Here is a 17772-nt window from a genome sequence, read left to right as displayed (position 1 = left end):
GAATAACGACTCGTGAATGTTGAATAAAGTTTAAATCTTTTTCACAAATAAGTGTTAGATGCTATTGCAAGAATTAGACAATTTTCATGTAGTATTGAATACTTAAAGATTTTTGTAAGATTTTAGAAAACTTTTTAAGATGAAAGCAAGGAGAAGACAAATTTTTACACTGGTTCAATCCAAACTAAGCTACGTCTAGTTCTCCCTTAAATACTCTTAAGGGGTTCCATTACAAACAAGTTTGACCAGTCCTAGTTTTACAAACTAACCCAACTGGTTGAACGAGTTTTACCACTCTTGGTATAACATTAATCCAACTGACTAGATTTTTTAACTCCACTGAGTTAAACTAACAAGTGGTTTGATTTACTTTTGAATCTACAAAATAACAAAGTGTTTTGAAATACAAGTACAGATGTTTACTCTCTTCAAGAGGATATAAAATCAATACAAAAAAGATATGAAAACCTGTAATAAAACTTTTCTTTTTCAAAGATGAAGTCTAAACAACGTAATAACTTAAGAGAATGTTGATAGTGTAAGAGCAATAATAAATCTTGATTCTTATTTTCTTCTCTTCATATAGTCCTCTTTATATAGATTTGTTTGAAAAAATCCGTTACTCAGAGCACTAACTTTCACGTAGGGATGTAACCATTTAGTACGAGGTCATATGGTATATTGCGTCTTGAAGGGACAACTAAGCTACTTGTACAAAAGAGACAAACAAAAGGCATAAAGGAAATATTCTCAAAATATCTTCATATCTCTTAACATTCTTTTGATCTAATGCAGAACTTTTGAATAAGGTTTTCTATTGATTTGATATATACAAAAAAAGAGAATATACACAAGAGACACATGAGTACTATTTTGTACATATATTAAAAACATTAGACATTCCTTATGCATTTAGACATTGTACATATATATAAGCCTTTAAACATAGTTTATTTAAATAACATTCAGTGTTTAAGATGTCGTTTATACGTACAATGTTTAACAAACTTATCTTAGACATTTTATTTGATAAACGTTATTTTGTTAAATAGTTGTTAATCTTCCAAACAAAATTTACTTAAATAATATTGTCTTAACATTTATTAAGTCTTCTTAAATACCAAATAAAAGGGTATAAAATGAAATAATACATTATTTAAAACAATTAATAAATTAATAAGTCAATCCAATTTTTAAAGAAACATAGCTTCTGTATATCATAATTTGTTCCATTAAATATTATAAAGAAAAAAAAATGGTAACTTTGAAGTAACATACACATTGGTAATCTCTTTCTCTGTTACTGTCTTTTGAAGTTATGGCTTATCTTTACTACTTGAATTGAACTTGCAATTTACATAAAGCAACAACTTAGCATTGGCAACTTGTATACTCAGACAAGAATTGATTTAATATCAGTTCAAAATGCGAGGAATTAAATAGGAAAAAAAATCCATGAACTAAAATATTAAATTTATTTATTTTTTACTTTTCACTATGATAATTCTGTTTACGTACCCAACTTTCTTTACAAATATTAAAATTAATTTATATAATGATTTATATAATTGGATTTTATATAATGATTTATCACGCAAAACATAATTAACCAATAAAAATGCAATTATATAAAATTAATTTATAATTATTTATTTTACGTAAAACATAATTAACCAATAAAAATCTAAATATACAACAAGTGATATAATTTTCTGGCAAAACTGGAATAATCTTTTTAAAATAATAATATTTTGACAACGTTTTAAAATCATTTACATGTTATTCTTATTATTATTGATTCAAAATCGTTCTCAGATATCATCATCCATCTTTTTAACAAACATTTATTTTTCTGTATTCAAATTCGAAGAACTAGCGTTCCAAGCACGACGAAACACTCCCACCTCACGTAACCCGAAACGACAAGACGTGCAAATTGGGCCGGCAGCGACGACGTCGTATTATATACAAAATGGTGTAATAGCAACTAATTTACAAAACCCAAACTTCTTGAAATTCCAAACCCACCCCTGCTTTTCAAATTATGGTACTGCTCCGCAATTTTGCACTTTCCCAGGGACCTCAAACCTGAAAATATAAAACAACAAAAATCAAAACTCGAAAACACAATTACACAATACGATAGACCAGGATCGGAGGAAGAAAACGAAGCAACCGAAACACATACAGATAACACCGAAGAGGAAGAAGAAGAAGAATATAAAGAGATAGAGAGATAAAGAGGGAGAGAGAGAGTGTGTGAGAGAAGGTGATGACGATGGACAGAGAGAAGGAGAGAGAGATAGAGCTGGAGAGTGCAATGTACACGAATTGCTTGTTGTTGGGACTGGATCCGGCGATTATCGGAGTCGGAGCATCCAACGCGACTCCTCGGGTCGGGCATTTCCGTCACTCGAACCCTAAATTGGGAGAACAGCTTCTCTACTTCATCCTTTCATCTCTCAGAGGTCCAATTCAATCCGCCAAAGTATGTCTCAATCCACTTTCGGTACTAGTCTCGTTTCCTATATGATCTCTCGCTCTAACTCTAACCCGCGTTTTCTCGATCTCCCAGGATTTCGACAAGGTCTGGCCGATTTTCGATTCCGCGCAGTCGCGTGATTTTCGCAAGGTATATCTATTTTGTTTTTTTTCTTCTTTTGTTTCTATTTTTTTTATGTAATTTGAGTGAATGTGTTTGGATGGCGCTGGAAAAGGTTGTGCAAGGTATTATTAGCGAGCTTGAGTCGCAGGGAGCGTTACCGAGGAGTAATTCGAGGGTTTCTTCACTTGCTACGTGCTGTGGACCTAGGTTAGTGTGTTTGCGTGTGATTGATTGCCTGATGATATGCTGATTTGTGTTTGCGTGTAGCTGGCTGTCTTGATCCCTGTGAGTTGGGGTGAAATGACTTTGATTTAAGGGTCTTGTCTTTTTAGCAATTTGGTGCATTGTTGATGGATCGATATCGATGTAATCAGTGAAATCATGGACAATTTGTAATCTGCTAACAGTTTAAGAGTTATTTGAAGAATTGCTGAACTGAACAAAGTAGCTAGATGTATAGAGTGTATGAGACCTTTCCCATAAATATAACTCATTACTGTACTATTAACGGTAAAATCATTGGTTTATGATACTGAATGCTGGTTGGTAATGACCTAAAACGAGCATAAGCTAAGTGTTGTAGATGAGTGAACATGCAAGCAGGATTGGGAGTTAATGCATTTGAGAGATGGTGCAATTAGAATATAACCTAAACTTGTTTGTCATATGAGGAGAAGACCAATATAAAGCCATAATACGAATAACTGATATGGTGGAAGATGGGTAAAGAGAGATCAAGAAAAATTAACTCAATTAAAAAGGACCGATCTTAAAGACTTGGTTTATCTGTTGGACCGAACCATGTGAGTTAAAGCTTTTGCTATGTTGTAATAATAGTCGGATATGGTAAGATGGTAATTGAAGCTCATTGTTTGGATTTTGTTAATGACAGTTCTAAAGTTTTTTAAGTCTACATTCTGATGTAGGTTTGTTGAGCTTCTATGGCAACTTTCTTTGCATGCTTTACGAGAGGTTCATCGAAGGACATTTACTGCTGACATATCTTCTAACCCGTTGCCCGCACCATTGACTGATGTAGCTTTCTCACATGCAGCTACACTACTTCCAGTTACAAAGGTAATGGTGTTATTTCTTAAAAAGGTTAAGAATGAAGTGACTATTGTTATGGGTAATATCTGCATGAGTTGTTGTAATTGATGCCATTATATGTCTAGTTTGGCATGTTTTCTATATAATGCCAAAGGGTCATTCTGACTGTTCCAAAGATTTTTTTCTCCTTCTTGTCTAATTGTTTTTCTAAATTGAAGTCATACAAAGTATCAATAATACTTTGTCTTTGTGTGTTTCCTATGACTGTTTCTCATATGCAAATATTGATGAAAATGGGAAAGAAGAGTTTTAAGTTTTATGTTGATTCACTTGGTCTTTAAGTTACTCAATTGAGTCTTTGGTCTTAAACAGGCAAGAATAGCCCTTGAAAGAAGAAAGTTTCTTAAGAATGCAGAGATGGCTGTACAACGTCAGGCTATGTGGTCAAATTTGGCTCATGAAATGACAGCTGAATTTCGAGGCTTATGTGCTGAAGAGGTATACCGATTACAAAATGCTCTGTACCAAATCCGTCTTGCATATGTTATGTATTGTGTATATAGTTCATATCCTCTTTCCCGTCAGGAATATTCCTTGTGTATTTGTTACTTATGCAATTACAATATAAAATGTGAATTCAGGCTTATTTGCAACAAGAATTGGAAAAACTCCATGACTTGAGGAATAAAGTGAAGTTGGAAGGAGAGCTCTGGGACGATCTTGTCTCCAGTTCAAGTCAGAATTCCCATTTAGTTTCAAAGGCCACTCGACTATGGGAGTCTTTATTAGCCCGTAAAAGTAAGTGCAATTATTAATACTGCTATTGCATTTTCCATGTCTAATGAATCATGTTATTCTAGTGAGTTTGATTTCTGGCATTATATGTTTACAATTGTATTTCCATATTTATGAATAGAGTAATAGTAAGTTTTTTCTCTTTTCACTGTATTCTAACATGATACTGCCATTTTTGTGGTTTAGCTATACAAAATTGTAAATATTTGCAGTTTTTATTTTTACTTTATCATTTCTGATATGCCCATTACATTTTCCATGATCAATGTTGATGATAAACCATTGGTATTGGTATCCTTTCAATTATGATATTAAGATTCCTTGCTTTGTCTCTCCATGACCTAGAATCCTTTTTTTTTTTATGTATATATTTTTTTGACTGTTTTATAAAAAAGAGTAAGCTTATGATGATATTGAGCTTTTGATACAGGTCAACATGAAGTCCTTGCATCTGGTCCTATCGAGGACCTGATTGCTCATCGAGAACACAGGTAATCTTGTGATGTAGCCTGGCCTTGCCTTTCTAATACATGTATTCCAAATTACCAGCTTACTTTTTGATGCAAAAATTTCAGGTATCGAATATCTGGATCATCTTTGCTTGCAGCAATGGATCAGAGTTCTCAAACTCCATATTCAGATGTATTATCTGGTCAGCCTGGGGATTTTTCTGCGATTGATAACAAAGAAGAAAATGATGGATCACATTTTAACAATGAGACATTAACGAAAGTGGATGACAGAACTGGAAGAGTCCACCAAACTGTTGATGTAGCAGAGGTTATACGACGATGGACTCATGCCTTGCAGCGTATCCACAAACAATCACTTCATCTGGTATGCTTTTATAATTCCTTTCTTTCAAGCTTGATAGGATAGCTTCAACTTTGAGTTTGACATTCTCTTGTTGAAGCCAAATCTGAACTCTGCAACTTAGACGATTTTGGATTTTAGATAATCTGTATTAATCTGAATGAAGAAAAGAATCAATAGAGCCTCCTTGTTTATCCCCAAAAGATGCTGCAATGAGCTATGCTGTCAAAGTTCACTCTCTAATGTATTATTTTCACTCAGATGACACCTAGATTATCCTTAAAATCTGAAGCTGTCGAATGAATGTGAGAAAATAAGGGAGTAAAATAAAATGAGCAAATGCTCTTTACTAAAATTGCTGGCTGCTAGAGTCATCTACTGGTTAGCCTGAAGAATGCATGTGTTGCATGCTTTGAGGCAAGGAGTCCGGGTTCCTCTTTATTGCTTTGGGTGTCATTCTAACTTGGTGGATGACAATGTTTTTTTTATCTCTTTTGTCCTCTTGTTTTATTTCTTCATTTTTTGATCCATTTGGAGAAAAGGAGGTGGGGTTTAAATGTCAAGTTTAAAATACCTTGTCAAATTTTGGCTATTATAGCTGTATGTGTAATAAGAGACACTTATATGCTTACTAGTGATATGGGTTAAAAGTGGTTTAATGAACTGCTTTTATAAATAGGGAATCAATAGTAAATTTAAACCTTTTTGAGCACAAAACCCTGTAAAAAAGAACTTCTAGGACTGATATCATATTGTAATGAAGCACCTCATATTGTTGCATTGTTTTTTAAATTTTTATTATCATTTAAAACTCTGAATATGGTGATACTGTGATATGTTTTGAGTTCATATCTGAGATGCCAACATTGTAAGATAGGAAATTTATTGATGTTGTAAATATTAATTTATTTTTGTTTCCTTATTTATTCCCTATTATTGGTAATTAGTATATTAGTATAATCATGAAAGATTGAATCCATGATTATGGAGATTGAATCCCCTAATTCAGGGAATGAATTTGTTGTCATAGCGATATAAATAGGAACCTTGTCATTGAGATTATTATCACTTAATATTAAGATTATTCCTCTCCTTTTCAAGTTGGCATTAGAGTTCCCAATCTTGGGGACCTTGATTTCCCACTTTTCTAGTCTTCATTGCGACCCCTTCTTTTCATTCCGTCACTATTCATTGCTGGATTTTTTTCCCAGCATCCATACATGGTGTATCCTTGAAAGACTCGAACCCTGAATCGTGGTCACACACGCCATTGAGTGTCACCATTTTGAGCACTTGTAAGCCACACGTTGCCCTACCAAAGTTGGAACTTGACGAGACTACCACCCCTGGACTTGTTGACTTCTCCTCTCTGTTTCCAGGTAGTCATTATTGTTGATGTTGAACCCTGGGCAAACCCAACCTTCCATGTGCTCTTTCGTGAGTGTGTAATTGATGATGGCTGGAGAAAAAACTTCCATGAGTAGGTATTTGCCCAGGTCCCACCCCTTTAGTACCCCTGACGTCTAATGATCTTCTAGTGCTACCAATAGCTAATTGGCTCAATGGTCGAAATTATCCTGCGATGGCACAATTTATTCGTATGCCATTAAAGGGTCAAAAGAGGTTGAGTCATATTGAAGGGAATGTTCCCAATGAGTTGGATCTTCAATATGAGACATGGAAAGATGAGGACTCTCTCATTATGACATGGTAGGGGGGACCATAATATCGAAGATTAACTGGAACTATGTGCTCTTTTCCACCACTAGGCAAATATGGAACAATCTTCGTCATACACGCTCTGTGAAGCAAGATATTTGTACCTAGTATGAGTTGGAAAGTAGAGTCTTTGGTCCCAATTATGATTCTTTTTCAATGACTGATTACTATGAAATTCTAAATAAATTAACTTCATTAACTAGAATTTGGAATTGGAAAATAATATTAATGTTCCTCCTTTTGCATGAGCTACTTAAAGGTCAAGAATTTTGAATGTAATCCTGAATATTAACCTATTTGGGCTCAAATTCTTGGGAAGGAGACACTTCCATCTCTTTGAGAGGCTTTCTTCATTTTTTGGGGTGAAGAGAACGTGAGGATGATTATGATGAATGAGAAACCTAGTGAAAGCATTGCCTTGACATCTGGCAAGATTCCAAAAGTTGGAAATTGAGATTTGGAAAAGATGCACACCGAGAGAGAGGAGGGTCTGTATTCTCCTAATAAGAATGGACCAATGGTTCTTTGAGCTTTATCTCCATACGGGCCTCATCATCAACCTGGTGAGGTTTTGTACAAGTATGTGGTACCCTAGAAAAGAGACGTCAACAAAAACAATACTGATTAAAATCAGGAGAAAAAACATTGATACCCTTTATGAGATCCTTGATACCCAGGAAGACATTTGAACAACTAAGGAGAAAGTTATAACTACAGGCTGAGAAGAGATATCTATTTTTATGTTCAGCTGCTCAATTTTGTTGAGGAGTATGAAGGCAATGTTTAATGAAGAATACCATTGGATACCATGAACTACAAGAATTGGTTAGTTAAATATTCACTGGTTTTGTCATTATGAAAAACATGATTGGATGTACCAAATTGTGTTTTAACTTCATTAGCTAAATTTAAAAAATATAAAACACTTATGATAGTCTTTTCATTAACCAAATCTAGGTATATCTAGAATAGTCATTTGTGGAGGTAACAAAATATTTAAAAAACCAAAAGGAGTAACTATAGTAGAAATATCATAAATATCAAAGTGAACTAAAGAAAAGACAAAACTTGTTTATTAAAAATATTAGAAAAAGACTAACAAATATGTTTATCACAAATCAAACTTGACAAATATTTTAAACTTGGCATGGTCTTCTGCATTTTTGTCTAGCGACAATGTCCTAATTTTGGATGATTATGAAATATATCTCCCTTTTTTCTATAATTAAAACACTGAATAGATACCTTTGTAAAAACATTTAACTATTTAATCATGATAAAGGTTCTTTTCTGAACATTGCCGTTTTGTTAATGAGTAAGTTTTCCCGAACCATTTTAGTGTGTAATAATATAGTTTTTGTTTTATAGTCCATACATTGAAAATTAAGATAATCAAACTTTTTTGCTCTAAAATACTTGGTGATTATTATTTATTGTGCATTGATTAATTTTAATTATAGACCATGATTATTTTCTTTATTATTAAGTTGATAAAAATAATGAATAGTAGTAGGTTGATTCATGTCATATTTATCTAAACCATACCATTGTCTGTAGTCAAAAGCAAATGATGGAGAGGGTCCAGATATATTGCGCAGTGGACAGGAAGAGGGTTCGAGTGGCCATGCTGAGTCTTTAGCAGCAACCCTTGCAGAGCATCAACAACATTTAGCTAGTTTCCAGGTAATGCATTAAACCATGTTTTAATATAAGCTAGATTCTACCGAGGTTGGATTTCTTTGTAATGCAGTTTATACCAACTTGATGTTTATATGCAGAAGGAGAAATGGTGTACATGTCCTTGATGTTTTTTACCAAGTTAATTGCCCTTTTTGGGACTTTTATTGTGCATTAAATTATATTTATTTACTGGAGAATTTACTTTACTTGGGAATGTATTGCTCACAAAAGTGGACAAAAAGTTTTATTGAGATCTTTTTAGCATGCCCTTTGTGTACGAGGGGTTAGATTTATATATAAATTCTTACATTTTTTAGTTGGTGGACGGAAAATTTACTTTGCTTGTGAATATATTGTTTATAAAAGTGGACAAAAAGTTTTGTATAGATCTTTTTAGCATGCCCTTTATGTATGAGGGATTAGATTTATATTAAATTCTTACATTTTTTAGTTGGTGGACTGTATCTTTAAGATGAAAACAGACCCTTTATTTTCCTTGTTTGCTGACAGCTTCTTGTGCATAATTATTACTGTGTCTGTGGCCAATGTATTGATGCAAGTAGATGAATAAAATACAAGTTAGCTTATTATTCAGCATATAGCTCTTGTCTTGGAGGTGTTGCATTCTCTTTCGGTTAGCTGCTGGTTTTACACTTAAACATTGATGTATATTTTAAGCCTACTTTGCTCTATCTCGTCATCTTTTTTGCAGTAGGAGTTGAGTATCTTGTATAGAGTTGATCCTTAAATGTTGTTCCTATACAAGAAAGGTTCTTCTCCTAGGAATTTCACACAGTTGCATGTTTAATGTGCAGGTTCTTATTAACCAACTCAAGGACGTTGCTCCAACCATACAGAAGTCCATATCAGAGTGTACAGAAAAGGTTAACTGTATAGCTGCAAATCTACCACCAATGAGCCGACACAATGGTCGGTCAACGTCACCTATCCAGTCACAGAGTAGTGGGAGGATGGTATTCTTCTATTTTAGTATAATGTGATTGTTGGTTTAATCCCTTCACAATATCATGTCTGATTTTGCCCCTATTGTTTCTGTATCACTTGACATTGTTTAGGACAATAGCACTGATGATGTTAGTGAGGTGACTTCAAGATTATCTAATATTCAGCTTGACAAGGTTTCTATTAGTCCTCCCACTTTAAAGCTTCCTCAATTGTTTAGCTTGACCCCATCTTCTGGAAAAGCTGGAAATGTCCAAAGGCGCCAGAGTAATGCCCCTCAAACCAGCCAAACTGAGAACCTCTCTGACGGCAAATCTCTGGATCCTCCAACAAATAATGAAGTAGCGAGTTCCGCTGAAGGTATGCTTTGTCGTCCTAAGAGTTTTGTCTATGTTTTGTCATAAAACATCCTTGAGTCTCCACCCAATTTATGCTTTTAGGAGAGTTGGTGCTTGACATCGTATCAAAAGCCTTTATGACCAAGTGGTTCAGAATTCAACCCTTGGCTCCATGATTCCCATGCTTTGTAATTCAATTAAGCTTCAGTACAAAGGAAAGTGAGTTTGTGCACCGTCCATGCTTATCCTTAAAGAACTCTTGCTTGAGCTATGTTAAGAGCTTAAGTTTTTATTGAAGCTTACGATATTCTTTTCAAGGGCATTTCATCGTTATGGTAGTTAAAGTGGCTGATAATGACTTTGTTTTGTAGATAGTGACAGTTTGTATGTCCAGAATTTGAAGAGGTCAGTAAGAGAAGCAGCACTGTCATTGCGGTCATGTAATTCAGATTCATCACGGGATAGTCAATCTGATGGAGGTTCTGAGCACTTCTTTGTCCCCCTTTCAGAAACCAGCTTTTCTCAATTAGATGCCGAAAAAAGGGGAGCTTCATTGAGAAGCAAAAGATTATTTGTATCACAAATGGATGATTCCTTGCTTGAGAGTCATGCATCCGGTGGGCATGGGATGAGCAAGTTTGATGAACTTCCAGATATGTTGAATGATTTGGAAAGGCTCTCTGATTATGACAATGTAAATGGGTTTCTCTCGTATACTGGTTCAAATGCAACATCTGATGCTCAGCGGTCAATTTTTGACTTTGAGGATGCACAGGATCAAGTCTTCTCACCACCTCTGTTAATGGATTCATCACTTTTGACAGATTCATTTGAAGACTTGCTCGGTATGTTGAATTTTTCACGCACTGTTTTGGTTCTTAGCACCTGATTTTTTTTAAATGCTTTGCTACTCTAAAATACAACAGAACAGGAAGTAAACTCTGAGGGGTGAGGGAGGAGTGATTTTTGAAGACATTTTTTTGTTTCTTTATTCTTCCTCCATCAAAAAGGTTGTCGATGTTCCATGTTTTACAGAAGACATTACATTTGCATACTTTTAATCAAGTATTGATGAATTGATCATACACTTTTTTAATAAGGATATACTTTGATTTTTAATAAGGATACTTGTGCCTCCTTCATGCAACATGGGCTTGTGCTCTCGTATGTTGGTTATTAAGTTAGGAATTTGTTGTTGCATTGCAGCCCCCCTGTCGGAGACCGAAACGGCCTTGATAGACCACTGAAAACTTTGTAGACAAGCTGCAAAACTAAATTGAAGAAAGAGCATAATTGAGCGGTGGATTGGTATTCTTTTGCTGGGATGTACACCTCCAATCACCTTGTAGTATAACACACTACTTGTATGACTTTATTCTTTGTTTGGCATATTTTAACCATCTGTTTACTGTTGGGGGGAACCATGAGTGACCCGTGTTCTTCATTTGTGAATGATGATTTGCTTTGGTATGAAATTCCAAAATGCTAGTTCGGTTGAAGGGTTAAGTTCTCTTCAACCAACACTTGAATTTACGTTAACATTTTCATCCACTGTTTTGTTATTCATCTCTGCTTGAGCAGCCTGACAGCAATGGCCTGTTTTCTTATTCATATACATGAAGACTTGTATCTAGCTATGGAATCATGGTGATCTAGTGACGAAGCTACTTACGGGCTTGACCCCGTCTTTATTTCTTTATAGTTTTCAAAAATTATGTGGATAAATAATTAAAAAAACATTAAGATGATGGGGAAATAAATAAGACTCTTTTTTAGTTTTGAAATGGATATTTACTGTACTTTTTCTAGTGTTTATAAGTGAGTGTTTGTTATCTTTATGTTTCAATGGTGTAATATTTTTTCTATTTTTCTTAAAAATTAACATTTAAATATATAAAAAATTGAAGAATTTGTAATAACAAAAAGCGATTGATTTAATAAATATTATGAATTAGCAATAAAAAAAATTAATATTATTTATATCGTCTAATAAATCTATAAAACGTCATTTTTGAGAAAATATTTTTTTTAATGTAAAATTAGTTATCAAATATATGGTTAAAATTGTTAATTTATTAGCGCAGTAGTACGCGACTTTAATAGAACTATACATTTATTATTATTATTATTATTATTATTATTATTATTATTATTATTATTATTATTATTATTGTTCAGTATTTTTATAAAAAGATATTCTGCTTTTATAATTTTAGCTTATAGATAATAGGATTTTTACATGTTTAGATAAATAGTTTATTACTTTTATAATTTTTATTATAGAAGTACTTATTTCTGGCTTGGACAAGACTTTTTATATAATATATTTTTCAGTATTGTACTATAGTTTTTATTATTACTATTTTGAATTTTGTAATAGTTATATTTATAAAGATCTATTATCCATCCTTTCATATATGATTATAAATTATTTGATAACTAAATGTTAGGCATTAATCTTTATGAATGTATTAACTTAAAAGGCATTAACTGTTAGTAATTTGAGCTACACTGATAACTACTGTCTTTTGATCTTTAGTTTTTTGTTCCTAACCTTTTTGTTTGATTGACATATTGTTTGCAAGACTGAAACATGTTTCTGGTCTTAAATACATGGATCCAAACAAGTTCAAGTGAAAAATGGTATTTTTTTTTCCGTTGATCTCTACACCTCCACCTGTTTGGCCCTTCACCTCCCATTTTTTTAATTTTTTTTATATTATCAACATAACCTTTTTTGTACTTTATTATTTACATTTTTAACCATCTGCAATCCTAGATTTCTTACTTTCTTATTTTTTATTTCACTCTCTCCCTCATGGAGCACTCCCACCTCCAAACTCCATTTCCCTTTTCACTATCCTTTTCATTTTTTTTAACCTCTTACTCCCAACTCCCAATCCTTTGTTTGTTTGTGCATTTCGTGGTGGTGCAGCTTTTGGTGTGTGCGGCGGTGCGATGGTGTGTTCGGTGGTGGTGTATCATTTCTGCTTGTTGGTATTTGAGAGGTTAGTTTTTCGTCTCTTCTTATTCGTTTCGGTTTCTTCTTTCGCGCATGTATGTTGTTGCTGGTTTCTACCAAGGGCTTTGCACGAGAGCTTAGTTTTTTCGTTTAGTTTCTGGAGCATGGCTTCATTTTTGCTTGGTTTTTTTAAATGTATGTAATATAGCGTTTCAGTGTTGCTTTATGTGTGCGTGAGGTTTCTAGTGTTATTTTTCTGTGTGAGGATTTATGAGTGCATAGGGGGAAGAAGACGCCAGGCATATACAGGTGTCGCACATCCGTTTGGACTTGAAACGGATGTGGATATCCATCGACGGACATCGACATTTGTTTCAGGTCCAAAAGGATGTGCGAACATCCATTTATGCCTTCAACTTTTATTTATTTTAGTTTTTAGTTTATTTTATCAAGTAATTTAATTTTACTTTTTTATTTTCAAATAATTTTGTTAGGTAATTATTTTATTTGAATTTTTTTATTTTATTAGGCTATTTTTAACCGTGAATTACTTGCCTCTCCCCCGCTCACGTTTCTCCTTCAACCACCACGCATTCAAACACGGAGAAGAACTCTGCACAGTTGCAACTTTCCTTCCACCACGCCAACTATTCTCACAGTGAAAGAAAAGAGAGTACAAAAGAATTTGAAAAAACAACAATGAAACAGAAATGAGAAAGAGAGAGCAAAACGTGAAAAGAAAAATTAGGGTTTTTACGGTGAAAGATTGGAATTAAAATTAACCTATAAAATAAATTTTACTTAAGGATATAATAGGAATATAAATAAAAAATATAAATATAAATAAAAAAAGAATGGATAAAAGTGGAATGGGGAGGTGGAGGGCCAAATAGGTGGAGGTGCAGGGATTAACGCCCCTTTTTTTTTCCTTCTCCATGTTTTTCCATTGCGCTCTCATGGGTATTTCTTTCTATACCCCAATGTTTCTACATGCACCCCATAGACTTATGGAAATACTTAATTACCTTTTATTAAGAAATTTGTATTGCATGTTAGTTTTTCAAATTTGTATTATGAATTGTATAAATTTGTGTTATACATTTTATAATCCAAAATATAATTTGTATTTTAGATTGTCTTGTAAATTTGTATTATGAATTGTATAATTTAGAATGTATATTTTTATTATAAACTGTAAAATTCGAAATCTAAAGTTGTCTTCCAAATTTGCATTACTGATTATACAATTCAAAATATAAAGTTGTATTATGCATTATACACTCCATTTGTATTGTGGATTATCTTTCAAAATTGTATTAAGAATTGTATAGTTCAGAATGTAAATTTTCATTATCAGTTGTATAATTAGGAATGTATTTTTCATTTGGATTGTCTTTGAAATTTACATTACAAACAGTACAATCCATAATGTAATCTGTATTGTTGATTGTCTTTTGAACCTGTATTATGGATTGTACAATCTGGAATGTAATCTACATTCCATATAGTCTTCCAAATTTTTATTATACATTGTACAATTTGGAACATAAATTTACATTTTGGATTGTACAATCTGGAATCTAATTTGCGTTTCAGATTGTCTTCCAAATTTGTATTACTGATTGTACAAAATGTAAATTTGTATTACAAATTGTACAATTTGGAATGTAAATTTGCATTATAGATTGTACAATCTAAAATATAATTTGCATTCTAGATCATCTTCTAAATTTACATTACGAATTGTGCAATCCAAAATGTAAATTTGTATTATGGATTGTACAATCTGAAACATCTAGGAATTGCACAATTTGAAACTATAATTAAAAAAAAAAAAAAACTTACATTATCCTTTTCTATTAATTTCAACATGGATATATTTTAGAAAGTATGGGGTGTAGGTAGAAACATTAGGATGCAAGAAGAAATTCCCCACTCCTTTTTAAGTGTGTAAAAGACAAAATTAATCATGGACATCTACTCATCTTGCCTCTAGTGTTTTTTCTTTAGGATTATGTGCTTTGGGAATTATTCATACTGTAGAATTTGAAAACATGTTTTTAAAAGAGTATTTCATTTGGGTTTGCAATTTGGTATTGACTTTCAAATCCAAAAGACTATTCTAGATTACATAATCTGAAAGTTAATTTTTTTTCAAAGAAAACAATTTTCAAATGTGTATTTTAGAATAAATTTTTAGAATAATTTTAGAATGTGTAATAATATAAAGAATTCATTACGTAGAAGTCAGACACTTTGAATACCAATTTTTCCAAAATTAAAATTAACTCCCAAAATACATAATTCAAAATGAACTTTAAAATTCAAAGATCACTTTCATATTCAAAATTAACTTCTATATTGTATACTCAAAAGTAAAGTTATAAATTCTCCCTACAACTAGTGGACTAGCCATGTCCCACCATTTCATCAAATGAGAGGGCCAAAAAATGTCCCAACTCCAAAAGCCCCCTATCAAAGTAGGTTAGGGTCAAGGTTAAAATTTGTTTGACATTCTTGAATATAGTGAAAAGCTATATGTGAAATTAATTTCTCTTGTGTTGAATATACACATTACACATAGAGTTCTCTATTTATAATAAAAGAAATATGAGCTAAGCCCAAAATACAAATAAGAAAGAATAACAAACAAACTAAAGATAAAATTAAGATAAAGATAATATATCTAACACTCACCCTTAAGCGGGTGCACACAAATTGTATGTACCAAGCTTGTTACAAATATAATAAATTATCAGCCCCGTAAAGACTTAGTGAAAATATCTACTAATTGATCACTTGAATTAACGAACCCAGTCTTGATATCCCCTAATACAATCTTCTCTCGAATGAAATGACAGATAATCTCAATGTGTTTGGTCTTGTCATGAAAGACAATATTAGAACTAATATGAAGAGCAACCTGATTGTCACATATAAACATCATTTGCTTAAGCCAAACAACCTCACAAGTGGCTAAGGTCATAACTCTATATTATAAGTTTCCCCTATTTTGGTAGAAGTTTAGTACTAGGATCCATGGATGTGTCAATAGATTTTGAATTCATCAACCCAATTTCCTCTAAATATCCAATGCATACTTCATTTGAGATATAACAATACCATTGTTGGATTGTGCCACCTCAATACCCAAGAAATATCTAAGTTTACTAAGATCTTTGGTATGAAAATGGTTGCAAAGATTTTGTTTCATTTGAGAGATGCCATGACCGTAACTTCTTGTAAGAATGATGTCATCAATATATACTACCAAGTAGACATATCCAACACTCGAGTGATGGTAAAAGACGGAATGATCTGCCTCACACAAAGTCATACCAAATTGTTGAACAACGTTACTCTATTTTCCAAACCAAGTCCTAGAAGACTGTTTTAGGCCATATAATTATTTTTTAAGCTCATCACATCATTTAACCAAGTAAACACTTCTTTTGTATTTGTCTCTTCTTAGACAGATAGTGTTTAGCTCGTTTCAACCTTTCTTTTGTATTTTACTCTTTTATGTCTTTTAGTTTGTTTTGTCAAAGACATTGTCTTGACCTTTTTCGAGTGTTAAGCTGAATACTTTTTTCAGGTATGATAAGTACCAAGCCTTTAACTCCAACTCTCTTAGACGCTTTTGGCACAATATCATTTAGCCTTGCGTTTAGGTCTTTTAACCTATATGTTTCTCTATTTCCTAAGAACCTAAGTGTTTTTCTAAGTTTTTCTATGTTGGGGATTCAGATTCTAAGTTTTGTATTTTCACCCAAAGTTGTTTTCAGATTATTTTCCCATTTTAATGTTATTTTATTAAACTTCAAAACTTTAGAGCTTTTTAGGCACATTGACGATTTTGTCTTTAAAAAGTGTAACTTTACTAATTTTCTCTCTTTTCTCCATCAATCTCTTTATTTTCACATCTAATTTCTCAAGTGATGTGAGTTCATCTTTCAATTTTAAATGATTGCACGGTGTTTCTGTTAATGTTTCTTAAGAAAGCTCTAAGAAGATTCCCACTTAACCTTAAGATAATTAAAAGGTTATCTAGATGTGATGCACTTCAAAAGAGCTCAAAAGAGAGGAAGTGAAGGTTCAATTGAAACAAAGAAACAATAATGAACATAAAAAGGGGAAAAAATTAAATGGAATAAGAACATGAAATAAAATGTAAAAGACGAAGATAATAAAAAGGTAATGGTGAAGATTGAAAGATACGCCACCTAGGGTACTAAGCCACTCAAGATACGTAGTGGTAGCTGCCACTTGAACCAAGGTTCAAGGTAAGACCAATAGTAGAACATTCTTAATAGCAAAGCTCACAAATTCACACAAAGGTGACGTAGCCCCTACTAGAGGACCTCTCACTAGAAGTATGTTAAGGGAGATACAAGAAGGTTGGGAAGCTACTGAGCATAGTGGGCCCAAGATGATGCTGACATGGGCCAAAGAAGATATGAAGATTTAAAGTAAGCTTTCAATTAGGCTTTGTATTTGGGCGATGTAGTTTAGGATTTCAATTTAGGCCATGTATTTGGACCTTTCTTTGAACAATGGAGCATGTATTTCAATTTTGGCCATGTAGCTTGGTCCATGAAGGATCATATAGGGCTTCAATCAGGCTTCAATCGACCCAATCAAAACCCTAGGCCGATCACCTAAGCTAGGAAAGCTCACATTAATAATATTTTTCACATGTTGCAAAGAATGAAAGGTGTGAAATGCCACTTGGAATTTGATCCAACAAAGATGCTGCATATTTATGAGCACATGGGATAATTCAATTCTCCGTCCCTTTTGCTCTTGAAGTAGGAGACCTCCAATCTTATAAATAAAGGTGTCTACCC

The 17772-nt window shown here is 33.0% G+C and overlaps 1 protein-coding gene across 1 annotated transcript; it reads left to right on the top strand.

Moving 5' to 3' along the window:
* Positions 1–2116: 2116 nt before the first annotated feature.
* On the top strand, positions 2117–11596 carry LOC106769067 (AUGMIN subunit 6). Its single transcript, XM_014654528.2, has 13 exons — positions 2117–2488; positions 2576–2632; positions 2718–2812; positions 3532–3682; positions 4028–4153; positions 4297–4453; positions 4881–4941; positions 5026–5287; positions 8540–8665; positions 9478–9636; positions 9739–9985; positions 10335–10808; positions 11170–11596. Exons 1-13 carry the CDS (start codon positions 2273–2275, stop codon positions 11208–11210), a joined length of 2172 nt encoding a protein of 723 aa, XP_014510014.1. The 5' UTR covers positions 2117–2272; the 3' UTR covers positions 11211–11596.
* Positions 11597–17772: the final 6176 nt, after the last annotated feature.

This window comes from Vigna radiata, chromosome 7 (assembly GCF_000741045.1).
Source record: "Vigna radiata var. radiata cultivar VC1973A chromosome 7, Vradiata_ver6, whole genome shotgun sequence".
Classification (NCBI taxonomy): domain Eukaryota; kingdom Viridiplantae; phylum Streptophyta; class Magnoliopsida; order Fabales; family Fabaceae; genus Vigna; species Vigna radiata.
This window is presented reverse-complemented; position numbering and strand designations above follow the sequence as displayed.